Source organism: Hippoglossus hippoglossus, chromosome 12, assembly GCF_009819705.1.
Source record: "Hippoglossus hippoglossus isolate fHipHip1 chromosome 12, fHipHip1.pri, whole genome shotgun sequence".
In the NCBI taxonomy this organism is placed as follows: Eukaryota; Metazoa; Chordata; class Actinopteri; order Pleuronectiformes; family Pleuronectidae; genus Hippoglossus; species Hippoglossus hippoglossus.
Window position 1 is genome coordinate 15,202,710 of NC_047162.1, and position 16,566 is coordinate 15,219,275.

Below are 16,566 nucleotides of genomic sequence, written 5' to 3' on the forward strand. Positions count from 1 at the left end.
TCACCATTATGAAACCGTTTTTATATTTTCATTGTAGGAGTTCTCTTGTGTACGTATGTATACGAGTGCACACTAAAACATAGCCTGTGATGTTGTGTCCTGTTGTCATTCATGCTACTGCTGCTCTTTCAAATAACTCATTGTCACATCAGTGTAGTCCCTCGTACGTACTGTACAAGGGACAGTACGATATGTGATATCTCAAGATGTTTGCTCTAGATTGGTATTGACAGAACCAGGCTTCAATTTTCTGCTACCGTAGGCATTATGCGTTTGGCTCGCCTGTCCATCAGTCCATCCTGTTTCTGTGAAAGCAATGTCTCAGGAAACACTTTGAGGGATTTTCTTCAAATTTGGAACAAGCTTTAACTTCAGGATGAACTGATTAGATTTCGGTGGTCATAGATCAGGTCACTGTCAACTCATGGCCATCCCATTCTTGTGAATGCGATATATCAGGAAAGCCGGGGGGGTAATATCAATAGATCTATGTCTACTTGGACTCAAATAATCTGATTGGAACATGGTGGTCAAGGTCACTGTGGCCTTTTTGCCATAACCCAAGAATCCATCTTCTAATTATGGCAATTATCACAAATTTCTAGTGATGTAAAATAATGAGATGACAACATTTTATGTCCAAAACGTCGAAGGTCAACTTCACTCTGACTTAATGTTCAGCAATAACACTTTTCTGGCCATTGTTCGATACCATAACTCAGTGACAGAAGGGGAGATTGTGACCATATTTCCTGCACCTGGACTGTCGGTGAAGGCGGTAACTCTGGTCGCTGTATAAATTGATCTGATCTGAGGGGGTAGAAATAAAATAAGGCTACCTCCACTGCTGCGGTTAAGATAGCTTTTGATCCTTCTTTCTCATTTATTCCTTTGATGGAAAGGCATCCACAGACACACACTCAGTGTGGGTCACACAGTCCAAGGCAATATCTGTGTAACCTTTTTACCAGACTCTTGCTGATAGACAGATAAGTAAGGGTCCAGGTTTCTGCTGTCGACTGTAACAATAGAGCAAAGGATTTATGATACAGATTAGTGGACAGACCCTGCAGACATTTTTGGAGTTTGCTCAAATCCATAGAAACAACACGAAATAGAGGAAGAACATTTCAAGGTGGCGACGCCAAATAAATTGATAAACGTGTTTATACAAACTCATTATCCCATTATGTTTCCATGACAAATCCTATTACTGTTACTAAAGCAACAGCCCAGTTGCCCCTCAAAAATCAATTTCATCATCTTCTGAATTCCTCAAAGTACATTTGAACATTTATCTCGGCATTAGATGCTAATCAATATCCTGAGTAAAGAAAGCATTCGTCTAAACATAATGACCTGAGCGGACAACCTTTGGCCACACAGATGGATTTAGAAAGATCTAAAGACTGGAGTTTATGTCGCGGATCGATTATCAGTTGGCGGGCCCCTGGACACAGACAGGTAAAAGCCTCCCCACCCTTTCTACATGGAAGCAAAACAGCCTGACTGGAAGACACACAACAAACCTTGCCAAGTTGTTTGCAGCTGTTTAATGTCACTCTGTGGTCATTTTGTGTCCAGAGGTGATGGTTTGCACGTGCACATGCAGGTGCATTGTCTTTGCACTCATGTCTGTCTCTGTTTTGTTGCTTTGTGGCAGTTTTGTGTGTTTTTGTGCTTGTTTTGTGTCTCTTTGTAGCCATCTCTTTTATCTTTGTTGTTGCTTTGTGTCTCTTTGTGTTGTCCTATTGCATCCATGTGTAGCCTTTTACATCATTCTGTTGTCATCTTGTGCCGTCCTAGGATCATTTTGAATTTTATTTTGTGTCTCTTTGAGGTAGTTTTACATCGGTTGGTGTTATTTGATACTTGGTAGTTATTTCATTTGACTTTTGAACAAGAAACCCCCCCGACTTGTTGACTGCTACAACCATGACAATATATCTTCCCTGTGCGTTGCAAGTCTTCAGCTGCATGTCCAGTTGTGTATTGGATCTCCGTCATCTACAGTCTGTCACGAAGGCAGGGGTGTGGAGAACTTGAAGAGGAATTAAAATACTTTGAGTTAAGTTGCCTTTTTTAGAACTGTCCCTTGTCATTTTGTCATAGTCAGCTTTTCATCCTTGGGACTGAGTTAGTGACGGCAGTAATAGGCTGTCATCGCTAAAGAAACGGTGGCAGCAAGGATGTGCTGATATAAGGGACAAGGAAAAAAGAATCCACCAAGAATAAAATGGCTTTCCGTCATTTTCTTATGGTCTCCCTGTCATCTTGCCATAACTGGAACTAGTACTAATCGGAATTTTTCGCTGCCACACAGGTTTTCATCTTTCAGAATCAACAACGGCTTGTGTCCATCCGCCGCTACTTTTCAATCTAGCAGTTTTAACAGAAGCTTTTTTCTCTTATCCTGGCTTTTGCTGTTTGACTATTAAAATAAACAGTTTGTACTTGAGAAGCTATACTTTTAACAGAAATTGCGTGTGCATCAGTGTTTCCATTAAAAGAAGTGTTCCTGCCATGCTGGGTGTTGAAGACCTGCTCCCAGCAAGCACTTCCTCTCTATTGTAAACAAAGAGAAAAAATAAATTGCCGCTTTGAAGAGAGGTCTGTGGCGGGCAAGCAGCTTTACCACACTAGAAAATTAGCCGGCGTGCTCTCGTGTCACATCGGCTTGTGGAAAATGATGGGAGATTTAAGAAAGCGAGGGAGGGTTGGGGGAGAGTGGATGGATGAATGAGGGGCGGGGGAAGAGAAAGCAAAGGAATTGGATAGAGGTAGAAGAAGAGAACATATAAAAAGAGCAAGGGAGGAAAGGAAGAGGATGCTGACTGGCTTTGTTGGCAGACGAACAGAGAGACGATCTGATGCAACATCAAGTGAATGCAAAGAAACTGGAGGAGGGGGCAGCTCTGATCATTGTGTACGTTAACATCCTAATCATGACGACAAAGAGCTGCTGTTGCTGCTCTGAAGCCTCCGTCCTGATGCTGCAGGAACATAGGAGATCTTGCACCTGTGTGCACATTTGAGTGTGTGAAAGTGTGTGTGTGTGTGTGTGTGTGTTTGTGTGTGAATTCCTGCGGCGACACAGCCAAGTGTGTGGCTTTCTTTACTTATCAGTGACATGCTCATTGATTGCCTAGACTGCTGTTCAATTGGTCCCCAGTGATGAATGATCCCAAACCCTATTTTTCTCCAGACACACAAACAAACATACACAATGATTCTGTTTTGCTCTCCTAATATCTAAAAAAAGATAACATAACCCAGCAAGAGAAGTTAAACAATTCTGTGTGTTTGTTTCTGTTCTAGGCAAATTATGGGGACTAAATTCTTGGTATGGTCGGGGTTAGGTTAAGTCTCCAGTAAACGAATGCAAGTATATGTGATGTTAACAGTGACCCATGACAGCGTGTGTGTCGGAGAGAGAGAGAGATATGCACCAAGGTTACCTCACCCCTCCTTTGAGTCGTTTTCCTGCAGCTGAAATTGCCTAGTTTTCCACATGGCTGCACAGCTCCACAACACAGAGTAAGTCAGTGAAGGCAGTTGGCCACTGGGCGAGAGTGGACGGACAGAATTTGGCTACTAAAATTTTAAAAAGCAAGAAAGTTCGCTCACACACTAATCCGTGAAATGTGTCACACAAATAGAAGCAAATCTTTGTTAATCACTGACGATCACAAAATGACTCAATGACGCTGCTTATCTTCAGGAAGTTGGTAGTTTCACACTCTTGAAATTTGAGAGCGTGATTTTTGATGTTTTTATTAACAAACACACTTGGAGAATAAGCCGCGTGAAAATGATTCTGATTAAAGTTGGAGCATATCTGTTGAACGCTGCAGTAATATATGTTTCCATTATCTGTCATGAGTCATTGTGTCGAGCAGCCTGGGCCGGCCTGTGTGTTTGGTGGACTGATGTAGAGGAATGAGCGGACTGGGGTCTGTTTTGTTTCTCCTCTGCTGTTGCGTGACTCCTCGGTTTGTGTGGCTCGCTCAGGACAAACATGTCATGATCTAATCTTATCCATATTAATTTTTATGCCGACGTTAACGTTGTTTATTTATTTTTTGCTCCTGAGAGGAGAAGCGTGCCTCCTTTTGTATCGCTGTAACAAAGAAGTTTGTTTATGTGTTGGGGCTTTTCAGGCATGCTAAGCAGCTTCCTGATACCATCACACATTAGCATTTTTTTTTCTGTTGATGTTTTTTTTTATCGCTATCTGGAGCCGTTTTCAGACATGACCTGCGGGTAAAATCTGGAGAGTTGACTACTACGGAGTTTACCCGCAGTCTTTTTTTCACATGTGCACAACACAGCGGGAGGTTCTCTGCACAGATAAACATCACAACAGCAACAAATCCTGGTGATTATCCAGGTGAGATGTATAGATCACCACAAACTCTCTAGACATCTGCGTCGGTGTCTTCTTCGTGTATGATGTACATGATTTGTTTTCTTTTCGTTTTTTCGCTCATTCACCTCCTCTGGAGAAAGTACGGAGGACTTGCGGAGTTCAGTGCATTTCTGAAACCTCCCGTAAACGTACAAATATTCAATATTCTACAAGCAAATCATCATCACTGCATCCTTTTGTTGGTGCCGCCCAAGTCAAGCGCGATGCTGGAACCAAGAAAGAAGCTTGTGGAAGGACACACACTCGCATTGAATAATGTTAAATCCCAAACAATTCGTCCTCTGGCTCAGAGAAGAATATGCTTGCAAACAATCCGGATTCTGCTGTTTATCACACGTAGGAGGGTGGGGGGGTGGTGAGTGGCTAAAAAACACAATTAATCCTTAGCAGTTCTCTTTAGCGCACAGTGTGAGGCAATTAATCACACAGTGTAAGCGGTTGGTGTGTGTGAAGTTAGCTGAGCCAGCCAGAAAAAAAGCGACCCAAACACCCTCTTTTATAATTTCTGTTCACCTACCATTTATTATTACTACCCCCCCCCCACCCCCCCCACCCCCCCTTCCTTTTGATTGGTCTCAATGCACACTGATACACTCACAACCTCAGCAGTTGGGACATTACTGAGGTCAGAAGTGGATCGCTCAAACTCCTGACTCACAGCCAGTTGTTGTATAACATGCAGATAAACTGCTTCCAAAATAAATGATATTTGATTCAAACACACACCAACACACACACACACACACAAAAACACAAACATGTGGACAGCTGGGCACTGAGGCGACTCATGGTCCAGTCAGCATCGGTCAGCGTCATGTTGGCTTCTACAACCACTTAAAACACAAACACAAACACAGTATACTCAAAATACTCAGTATACTTTGTCATTGCTGCTTGGTCAAGTCACAGTTCTGCATCTGTTTGACATTGACTCGTCCACATCTGGTCATGACCCCTCGATTCACACTAATGTACATGCACATGCATCTATACACCCACACACACACACACACACACATGCATGCATGCACAGGCATTCATATTCATTTCAATGCATGAATTTAATTATACAACAATTTGAATTCAAGCAGTGATCGGCGGTGTCCAGTGCATTCTGCAAAGTCAGTGTCACACACACACACACACACACACACACACACACACACACACACACACACACACACACACACACACAAACACAAACACAAACACACACATGCACATAATATCATCATTCAGGAGGCAGCTAGCTTGTCCCAAGCTTTAACCTGCCCTTGTCTCTTCTGTTCGGAGTCAGCAGGATTGTCGATGACGCGCACACACACACACACACACACACACACACACACACACACACACACACACACACACACACACACACATAGGGTTAGGCCCCACATTCTTTGTGTAGTTTGTTTTATCCCTGTCTGTTATCGTCACCAACATTCATTCTCTTTAATGAGCCAGTCGCGGCCAGGTAGGGTTTGTGTTAACACATTATTATATTCTGGCAGCAGCCGTAATGACATGGACTCATAGCTCATTCATAAGGAAAGAAGAAATTATTTTTTAAGGCCTGGTATGTTTTCCATATATTAAAGAAACACTGTGACTGCAGGAGGTATCATCAAAAACAAACACACACTGTCTCCCATTAAATGAAGCGGTTTCATAGACTGGTCATTATTTTAGTTGTTGTTTTCTGCATTTCATTGTAATTTCACAGACAAGACTGTGATACATGGAGTTTTTTGTATACCAGTGAAAGTGCAGTTGTGGATCTCTTCCCATTAATTTAGACAGAAATCTGCTCTTGTTAAGGACTTTGGTAATTTCTTTACCTATTTCTTAGATTGTATTTTTCTATTTCCTTTATTCTTATATTTAGAATAACAGAAAACAACCATGGGCTGGCATGGTAAAAAACTTCAAACCTCAGTGGACCACGTTTCTGTTTGTCATTTCTCCTGGATTTAATAGCATTTCTAAGCAGCCTCTAGATTATCGATCAATACTCTTGTGTCCAGGTTGGTTGCTACAGTGTCACCTGGTAGACACTTGGTGGCTCTGTGCAGAATCACTCTCTCAATGGTTCATTCTCTACTTCCTCTGTTTACTCAATAGTGAGTCAGTAAATTAACACCTGGGCTGCTGCTTGTTGGATTGTCAGATAGGATTCGACAACACTCTCACCGTCTGCCTTCTCCACCTCTGAACAACTTTCCTCATCGGACCGTCTGATGTCCACGCCCAAGATTTGAAAGGAGTTAAGGATTGAACCTGTCTCAAGCCCTCTTTTCGGAAACAGTCTTAATTTTAGGAAGGACTTTGCTGACGTGGTTGCCCGGTTGTTCTGTTTGGTTTCTAGGGACTTTCCAGGTATTGTTGACTTTGGTGAGTCTCTTCGTTTTTGTTTGAAACAGCCTTTCGAGACTTCAAGGAGGCAGACTAGAAGTGGGATTGAGTTTTTACTCCCAACTTTTTCCCATTTTCTCTGCGGGGGAAAACAATTTCACTTTCGAATTAATTGTGTAAAAATTAGAAGGAAGATCAATCCCGAAAGTCATATCACAACTGGATGTATTGTATGCGGCTGAAACTGTGGGAGATGTAGTCCAGTAAAAAGTGCCGGCATGAAGAAATATTAACTTAGCACGATGCCGAGCAAGCAATTAAAGGTTGACGACGATAATGATTTTAATCGTATTTATGATAATGTAATGCAGCCGGCCTGTAATAACTCTGACTGTCAGGTGATTAATGGAAAAATTATTCTGTCTCAGCACATCAATGGGTTCAGAACTACAGCATCTAATTCTTTTTTTCTTGATCTCTTCCTGTACGATTTTCTCCTTCCCCATTGTATTCATATTTTTCTGTCTCCTTGCCTCACTCTGCCCCTCTCCGTCACTGCCTTCCTCCTTCCTCTGACGGTTCCGCCTTGGCCTCCCTAACACCAATTATACTGTGTCAAATCCATGCATGTCAGTTTCCAGATCCCTAATCATCCCTCCTCTCTTTCATCTGCAAATCCTTTGTTCCTCCCTCCTCCCCCCTTTTCCTTCACTGTAACCTTTCTTCTTCGCTCCTCACCCTACCCCACCCCTCCGTCTGCTCCGCGCGCACACGGCCCATCCTCCTCATCCTCTTTCCATTTATCCGTATCACATTTACCTCTTCGTCTCCCTTTGATTTTTTTTTTTGCTTTTAATTTTCCTATTTCAATTTTATACCTGCCTTTCTCTCTTGCCCCCTTTCAGAGACCAACTACGTTGCATAAATGCGCTGGCAATTTTTTCCACATTCGTTTTCATGTCTGAATTTGCCCTCAAGTCACTTGTCAGTAGAAGTCGCGAAAACGTAATCCTCCGAGGTCGGACCCTGTCATGGCTGTTTCTCTGCAGTAAGAGGCTGTCACCTGCAGCTCGACGTCTTAACATCTCGCTCCTATTCTCCCAAATATGACAGAATGCCTCAGTATTATGTTAGAACATTTGTATTGAAGGATAACTTTGCTGACTTAGTTCCACTAACTCAATATAGCAATTATAGCTGCTTCACAATAAAAGCCTTCTTCCTGAAAGTTTTAATGTGAAGCAGCAGCTTGTGCAAGGGGAATTAGGTTGGCTTTGATGGTAACAACGCAACATCATTTTATCAAAGTCTATTTATAGTAGATGTTTTATAATAAAATAAACAATATACAATTTAAGTTATATCTTACAACCAGATTTGACCATTTCCATTCTAAACGTCCCACCAAGCACAGAACATACCACTAGGGCCGGAGAAGGAATAGCTCCAGTCTGTCAGCTTGATTTTTAGAAATTTCTGTTTGTGTGTAGATAAAACAAGAAATACTTTGAAGCTAAAATTAGCTAAGCTTAATGAACCTAAGCTCAACTAGCTCTGTCCTGGTTCTCAGTCAATAATATAAGGGAATCTCCAGTGATTTTACCCATGAAGCTCATCACGAGGAGTAATGCTTATAGCTCATGAACAGCCTTCTCCTTTCTCCTCTGTGTATATAAAGGGAGAGTTTAAAAAAAAGTCTTTTGATATTGTAAAATCTGCCTATTTGAGTGTTTGAAACAGCAGAGACGGTGGAGCGCTATAGGCAGGTTTTTTCATCTTGGATCCACGAATTTTCCCCTGGGAAATTGATGAAAAAGTTTTAAAAAAAGTCTTGCAGTGTTAAAGAAAAATCATACAAAAATCCCAGATCTGCACCAGATCCACGTCGAGATGTAACGAGGTCTTCCTTGGCTCATATTTCCACCAAGTTTCATGGAAATCCGTCTTGTAGTTTTTCGCGTAATCCAACAGACACGGGTGAAAGAACGTAGGCTGAAAAATCATATTTTATAAATTTAAAAGTGACTGTCGTAGATCAAGACTTTGCTGCTTGAAAACCAAACAGCAACCAACAACCCCAGCAATGTTACAGATCCCAAAGGGGCTTGTGTTTCCCCCACCCATATCAGATTAAGCACATATATGTAAAGGTGTATGTGTGTGTGTGTGTGTGTTATGACTGTAGTAACATGGGGGCAGGGCCAAGAGAGGGGGAGAGAGATGGAGAGGGAGTGGGAAGCAGGGGGAGGGGTTTGTTTATTTCTGTTGTGGGTTCTCTTTTTTTTATGGTAACTGCGCCTCCTGAGTCCACAGGGAATAAAGGAAGGGGGAGAGAGAAAGAGAGAGAGAGAGCGAGAGAGAGAGAGCGGGACAGAGATGATGATGATGATGATGGAGGACGAGGGAAGATGGTTAGCAATATGAGCGGCTGCCAGGAGACGGGAGGCGAGCGAGAGAAGAGAGGGCTGCGCGAACACACCAACGGGTAGAGGCAGAGAGCGCGTGTCGGTCCGCCGCTCGTCGCCCCAAACAATGAACATGCTGTGGTCGCTGCCGGCAACACATCGTCACGGCAACCGGAGCCAGAGGGGTGCGCACTGAGTGAGAATGGCAGAGAGGGGGGAGGAAAGAGAGGAAGGATCTGTCTATTTGAGGGTGTGGGGGGGGGAGAAAATCTCTCTTTCCGTGTTTGTGTATGTTTGTGTGATTGTTGTCGCCGCCCGATCATGTGTGTCTGTGTGTGGTCGCTGTGCGTTAGCGGCCAGCTGTCTGACTCTGTGATCTTCTCTAACCATCTAGGTGAATACAAGAAGGATGAGCTGCTGGAGGCGGCGAGGTGAGTACCACACTCTTTGTTTTCCTCTTGCTTTCCCTGCTTTGTGTCATCCTTTCATGTTTTCTTCTCCTCTTACATGTTCACCTGTTCTTCTCTCTCATCTCTCGCTTCCTTTGCTTACTCCTCTTCTCGTGTTTTCCTTTCCTTTCCCCTCCCCTCTTTTCTCCTCGTCTCCTTTCCTCTCGCGTATCATCTCATTTCCTCTCATTTTGTTTTTCTATTTTCCCCTGTTTCCCTGTTTCCCATCCTTACCCCTTCCCTCTTGTTTTCCTATCCTCCCCTTCCTCTCTTCGCTGATCCACTTATGTTCTCTGTTTCCGGTCCTTGTTTCCTTATCCTCCTCTCTTGTTTTTCTTCTTCCTCTCTTCCCTCTGAGCTCCTCTGATGTTCTTCATTTCCTGTCTTTTCCTCCCTCATATTTTCACCCTTGTTTCCTCTTCTTGAGTCATCCTCTCCTCTTGTTTTTCTGTATTTTTTTCTTATGTTATTATCTGTTTTCTTTCATTTCTCTCATTATCTCTTATCCTGCCTCCTCCATTCCTTTCCTTTTAATGTTTTTCTAACCTTCCCTTCTTCCTCCTTCCCTTTATTTGCATTGTATTCCTCTATTTGTTCTTCTCCTTACCTTTTTTCTTTCTTGTTTCAATTCCATCCTCCAACGTTTCTCCCAACTTGTATTCCACTTTCTCTCCCTGTGGAAGACTGTTTATCACTTGTTCTTTCTTTCCCTCCATCTCACACACACACAAACACAGGTTCGCTCTCATCTCCCACACTAGACAGGTGTTTCAGATCCAGAGAGCTCAGTACACGTGGGCCAGGGACGCACATTTTGGAGGCATTTCATGGTTAGAGGCAGTGCATGTAGGCAGCGTGTGTGTGTGTGTGTGTGTGTGTGTGTGTGTGTGTGTGTGTGTGTGTGTGTGTGTGTGTGTGTGTGTGTGTGTGTGTGTCCGTGTGTCCGTGTGTTTCGCCTCTTGCATGCGGAAACACCTAGCTTTCATTTGGGATGTGTGTGGGTGGCTGAGCGCTCAATGCCTCAACAGCCCCCTCCTCTCTGCATCTCCTATACACAAGGAAGCAGCTGGCCTAGCATCGCAGTACCCCAGTGTATTATGGGGTCAGCGGGCTGTTTAAGTGTGAACTGTGAACCCAGTGTGCCGTTCTCACAGCTGAGCCACTGGCGGGTTCATCACCAATGTCAGATTCGTATATTACTATAATTTTCACACTTTTTAGTGTTGTGTTTGGTTAAATAACTCCAACACATGGCTTACGGGATATTATTGTCTCTGGCTGTTGAGCTGCTAAATGTTGCACTTTTTTCTCGAGCTAGTCCCTTATTTAGTTTGTCTTGCCTGTTGGCGATGGGCAGGTAGCGTACAGTGGGTTTGTCAGAGCGTTTTAGTTGTAAGGAGCAGCCTGCTTTGTCTGGAAAAACATGATTTGAGGAGTGAGAGTGAATCAAAACAGTTGCAGTGCGTCATTAAACCAAAACAATGAGCTGAAAGATGCTAAAACGCTTTGGTAAAAGTATATATTCAAACAGAAGTTCTGTTGCTGTAAGAAAAGAACAGAACCAAACTTTGAAATTCTTGATATTTTAAGTTCCCTCACTGAATACCAGAGCTGAATGGTGCTTTTTTAATTACCTCTAAGTCGTTTTAACTGATGGGTATTAGTGGTATTGCTGTTGAACTTAATCGCTTGGCCAGATTCAGGCAGTTTAAGCCGCTGACTATCATTCAGTCGGTCACCTCTTGTGGAAGATCATACCCACTCGCCAAAGTTAAATAGTGCACGAACAGGGCGGGGGAGTGGGAACGAAAGAGGTGCCGCTCTCCCGATTACAAGTCAGTGTACCATCAAAAAGATTTTTGAAGGGTTAGGGTTGTTTCAAGGTAAAATAGTTGCATAATATTGATTTAACATGCAGCTTAAGTGATTTGGAAGGCTTTGGGATAAGATGTAAGAAGCAGGACTTGCAGAGATGCTTGTTTGTTTCCTGTTCACGTATTTAAAATGATAAGCAGGCGTGTTTGCGAGCGCCTTCCTTTCTCAGCCGCCGCAGATTATTTATTTGAAATCCTATCTGCAGAGCATTCACAATGAAACTAATGGTAAACTGTTCAGCTTAGCGACTTTTTAAATGCAAGTTAAACGCAAACAAGACATTATACACTTTCTCTCCCACTTGGAGCCACCATGCTAAGCTAAGCTAACTGTCACTCTTAATGTTTTCGTTCTGTCTTTTCACCTGATTCATTGTCAGTAAGGCTGCAATAAATATTTCGTAGCAAAACAACGTAACTTGACAAATCTTACTTAACTGATAGGTCGAGCTGATAAAGAGCTGATGCTGCATCACGAGGATAACTACTTCAGAGGGTCTGATGTTCTTCTAGACTGTATCTTATTTTTAATTACAACAGGTCATTGAAGCTCAAATATGAACTCCCACCTCTCAGATTTAAATGAATATATCAATTTCAAATACTAAAGTGACAGCCATAATATACATTCATCGGGAAACACACATGCAATTATCCTCCCCTATTAGATCCTCAGAATGTTGTTTGCATCAAAATGAAGGCTCTCTTGTTTCTGGTACAAGGCAGTGGGAGTTGACGAGCAGAGCACAAGCGACCTGAAAGAAAGATGCTGAGCAGGGGATGGAAAGCTGGAGACAAGGGGAAAGATGGACAGTCTGGCGAACGATAAACAGCAGATAACGGTGGCTGGATTGTTGGAGAAAAAACAGAGAGCATGAGAGGAGGGATGGAGAGTTAAAACCGAGAGAGGCAGAGGATGTGAATACACGTTTTAGATACAAAGAGAAGGAAGGACACAGAAAAACACAAAAGTAAAAAAAAGGAGAGAGAGGAGGGGAACATGGAAGAGGAGAAGAATAATCCCTTTCTCTCCATTAGACAGCTTCTTCCTTTACGGCTGTCATGGGGATGATGGCTGGGGTTTGGCTCCTGCCTTAGCAACTCTTCCCACTGGTCATCCAATGCCAGGGCAGCAAGCCTGAGAAGCAGGAAACACAGATCAACAACATACACAAAATCTTAACTCCTCTGGAGCTACACTTAACACTCTTCTCCATCAGATCCTCTGTAGTTTGTTGTTGTCAGGTTTGCAAGAAAACACACATTCTTTCATCCGTTCGCCAGACATTTCTTTATGTCAGCCTGTTTGCGCAGATGAAAAATTCTCAGTCTTTCCCCTTCGGTCTCAAGCTTCTTATCTCATTCTCCCTCATTTTCTCCCCCTCACTCTCTCCTGCTGAGCAACAGTGCTAATCCTCTACGGTGGTGGTTTCCTGTGTGTGATGTGTGTGTTTTTTACGTGTGTGTACCTTTGCAGGAGTGGGAATGAGGAGAAGCTAATGGCTTTGCTCACGCCGCTGAACGTCAACTGCCATGCGAGCGACGGCCGCAAGGTAAGGGCAAGACACACCCACCCACCCACCCACCCACACACATGCACGCACACCCACACACACTCGTATTTTCTGTATAGGTGCTATCAAACATGCACTGAAGTCAGTTTCTCAGGTCATTTTCTCGAACTTTTCCTGTCAGCGCCCTAATAAAATGTAAGAGTGAGTCCATGTGAGAGAACAGCTGGAAAATTCACTGTGAGCGAAAGAGTGCAAGTGTTAATGATGTTTCTAACGCGTTTGTCAGGATTAAAAAGAGGAGCCATATGTCGAGGACGCCACAGAAACTTTAACCTGGAAAGAAAACAAGATCCGAGAGCTTTTAGCATTAAGGGCCGACGGCCTTGTTTATGTGCTGTACACAAACACGCTCTGCTCTTGTAGCCAGATTTATAGGTTGTGTCCTTCATTCTGCATGCTCCTCGCCTCTTGGCATTCCGATCACCTCACCTCAAGAAAGTCATTAGAGTTACAAAACCATCCAAAAAGTGCTTTACGATGTTATTTATTTACTCGGGAAGCTGAAACTAACCCTGTTATTGGCAGCTTTCACTTTAGTTGTCTCCAATAGTCTGATCTCTCTCTGGCAGGCAGCCGCAGCCTGTCTTGGTTTTATGCTCATTAAAATGAAGAGACGGAGACACAAACCCTTCAGTAAATATATTAGCACTCGAGCCGAACAATGGCTGTGCATAGCATCACGTAAAACAATGTCAGACTCGGGGACGGCTGTTTTTACAGTCCCTGAGAACAAATGAAGAGGGAGATAGCAAATAATGAGCCTGTTGTTGTTGTTATTTCTGCTTTTGTCAGTTCATAGAGGAAAACAGAAAATGTGGAGATGCTCTTATTCAGGGGACTTTTTCCAGATGAATTTGTTTAGAATAGCGGAAGAAGCAGATGACAGTTATCAAAAAGCAGATGCGGGTCAGTGATTGTGCACAAATGACACAGTTCTTTACACTTTACAACACAAACAATTGATTATGATTATTTCAAGAGCCTAAAACTGAGAAGTGTTGAGATGCTGCTGGCCCCATTTTCATTTACAAACCCTGAAGCTGTGTTGTAGTATGGACGTGCAAAAACAGAGACGTTTGGAAATGTAAAACACCGGCATTCTTATCCTGATTGGTTCTTATCGTTCATGACGTGACTACCAGCTGTGAAGGCAAAACTTTATAAACATTTATTCTCAGTAACACCTCATCTTCATATCCAAGAAAATAAATTCCTCATCTTACTTCTCTGGGGATTATTCCTGATGCAGAGCAAAAATGTTCATGTGGACGGAGACGCGGTTAGTTTTTAAATGAAAACTCGAGTTTTGGTTTCACACTTTGTTGTTATTTCAGTCAAAAACCCTTCAAATGAGTAAAAAAGAGCTCAGACAAAAACAGAGTAATCTTACATGTAAAAATAACCAAATCGGTCTGCTGAAAATACTGTGTTAGTGCACTTAGAATAATCACTTAATTTGGAAAAACGTTATCAGGCCCTGTAACTGTGATTTGAAGTTCCACACAGAGAGAGAAACGTGTGGGTTTATTTGGCAGTGGATTTTTTTTTTCTTCACACAAGTGGATAATTTTGCCTAAGAGCTCCTTGAAGTGATAACCTGAAACCGCGAGCACACAATGAAGATAACTAACGCTCGATTCCACTCCCCACAGAAGCCGCACTGGGCTGTGAGGCGTTGTAGGCGTTGTGGCCTCATGATGAATTGCAGGTCACGTAATTCACGCTGGGACAAAAACACTTTTCCTCCCCACATGTATAATCATGACAAAATACGTCTTCATCCATTTCCCCGGGCATCGTTACTCGCCATCACAGTTTGATGCATTTGGTCAAATAGAAACTCAGTTAAATGTGATTGGAATGAATGATTGGAACAGTTCCACGGTTGAGGGGAAGGAAAACCTGGTTAATTAAGAGCCACTCAAGTGTGGGTTCATTTCCGGCCGTATGATACACAAAGCTGAACATAATGAAAGAGGCTCAGTGAACTAGAATGAGCACAATTTACAGCTTTTTTTCCCTTCTTGTGCTGGTCACGTCTGCATTATGTGAAGTGTGTAACCTGATGGTAATTACCTGTATGCTATACTCGCTCGAATAATGTTGTATCAGAGTGTATCGGTCAGATTATGTTGCATGTGCAAGTTAATCCTGGTCTCATTAGATTGCAGAGACTTTAGAGCATCTAAAAAATTGCCAGGCTTGCTAAATGAAATGTTGGGTAGAACCTACAGTACATTGGCCAACAGAGTAAAGTGCTGCACTACATCCTGTTTACTTTAATTGAAATTATTTCGTGGCAGCAGCGTCCCTTCGTGCTTCCTTGGGGAGTCTTGAGTCCTCAGGTTGAGTCGCAGCAGTATTTGTCTGGATTGTGACTGATTAGTGCTTTGGATGAAAGACTATAAGGAAAAACAGACTCTTCTCTAGTTTTTGTATATTCTATCGTCATTCTCCCGTAGGTGTGGAGAGAGATGCATCTGTTTCAAATGATTTAACCGTCACTGCTCCACAAACTTCCATGCATCCTTTATGTTGGCATGGTTGTTAACTAGTACATCCACGGGGGTCGAGTCAAGGCCAACAACGGTCGTCCAACTTACCAACTTGGAAAAGTTCCGCCACAAGCTTTCAGAAGAACAAGTAAGGACGAAATGAACCCAGAGTTTGGACTGAAGGGTCCGTTTGTTTTCGTTTACGTATATCTTGAGGCTGACCCCGTTTTTCCCTGAGATCCAAGCACCCCACTGTGCAAGGACAATTTTACAAATAGGTTTGGGGGTCTCTTTTGAGCTCTGGTCTGTGCCTCCCGGGGGTTTTATTCCAAACTCTCGTCAGAGTGGAAAAGCTTTTGAAGGAGCATTGAGGTTGTCACGTAAACGTAAGACTCTTTATTTACAGTCCCATCTGTCGAGAGGTGGAGGACATCTCTAGAAGATATCATGAGCAGGTTATTTATTGTAGGCACTTGTTAACTTATTGGTCATTCAAGCAGACCTTGCTGTATTTTATTGGTTTCTATGACAACTGCTGTGAAAATCAAGGAGGCTTTTTCTCCGTCATACAAATGCTGTTAACAGTCTTGAAGAGGCTCTTTCCTATAATTATGGGTCCTTCAGTGTTGCCGACAATGCTGAGCTGCAGCTTGTATCCATCGCCACTGTAGCTGTAATTTTGAAGGAACATCCTCCGGCTATTATCCGCACAGGTGGCCTGCCGGGGATGTGGTACCCCGAGGGAAAACCGTGTAATTTGAAATTCTTTAGAGATACAGGGGACAAACGCGAGAGAGATCATCGAGGACCGCTGGAATTTAATGCTTCATAATTAAATGAATGCAACCACGGCCAGAATATAAATTTTCTGAAATGACCCCTTCCTGCACACGCCTGTATTTAAAATGCTCCACAGACACTCAGACTGAGAGCAGTCATGCACAGTAGATGGAATATATTTTCACACCAGTGCAGTTTTATCCTC

General features: G+C 42.9%; 1 protein-coding gene across 1 annotated transcript in view; it reads left to right on the forward strand.

Moving 5' to 3' along the window:
• LOC117771219 (poly [ADP-ribose] polymerase tankyrase-1-like) overlaps positions 1-16,566 on the forward strand; it is a 66,063-nt gene that overhangs the window by 17,239 nt on the left and 32,258 nt on the right. Inside the window, exons 5-6 of the mRNA XM_034601317.1 lie at positions 9,584-9,620; positions 12,990-13,065. Coding sequence (XP_034457208.1) covers positions 9,584-9,620; positions 12,990-13,065 — 113 coding nt within the window. The remainder of the gene's footprint in view (positions 1-9,583; positions 9,621-12,989; positions 13,066-16,566) is intronic.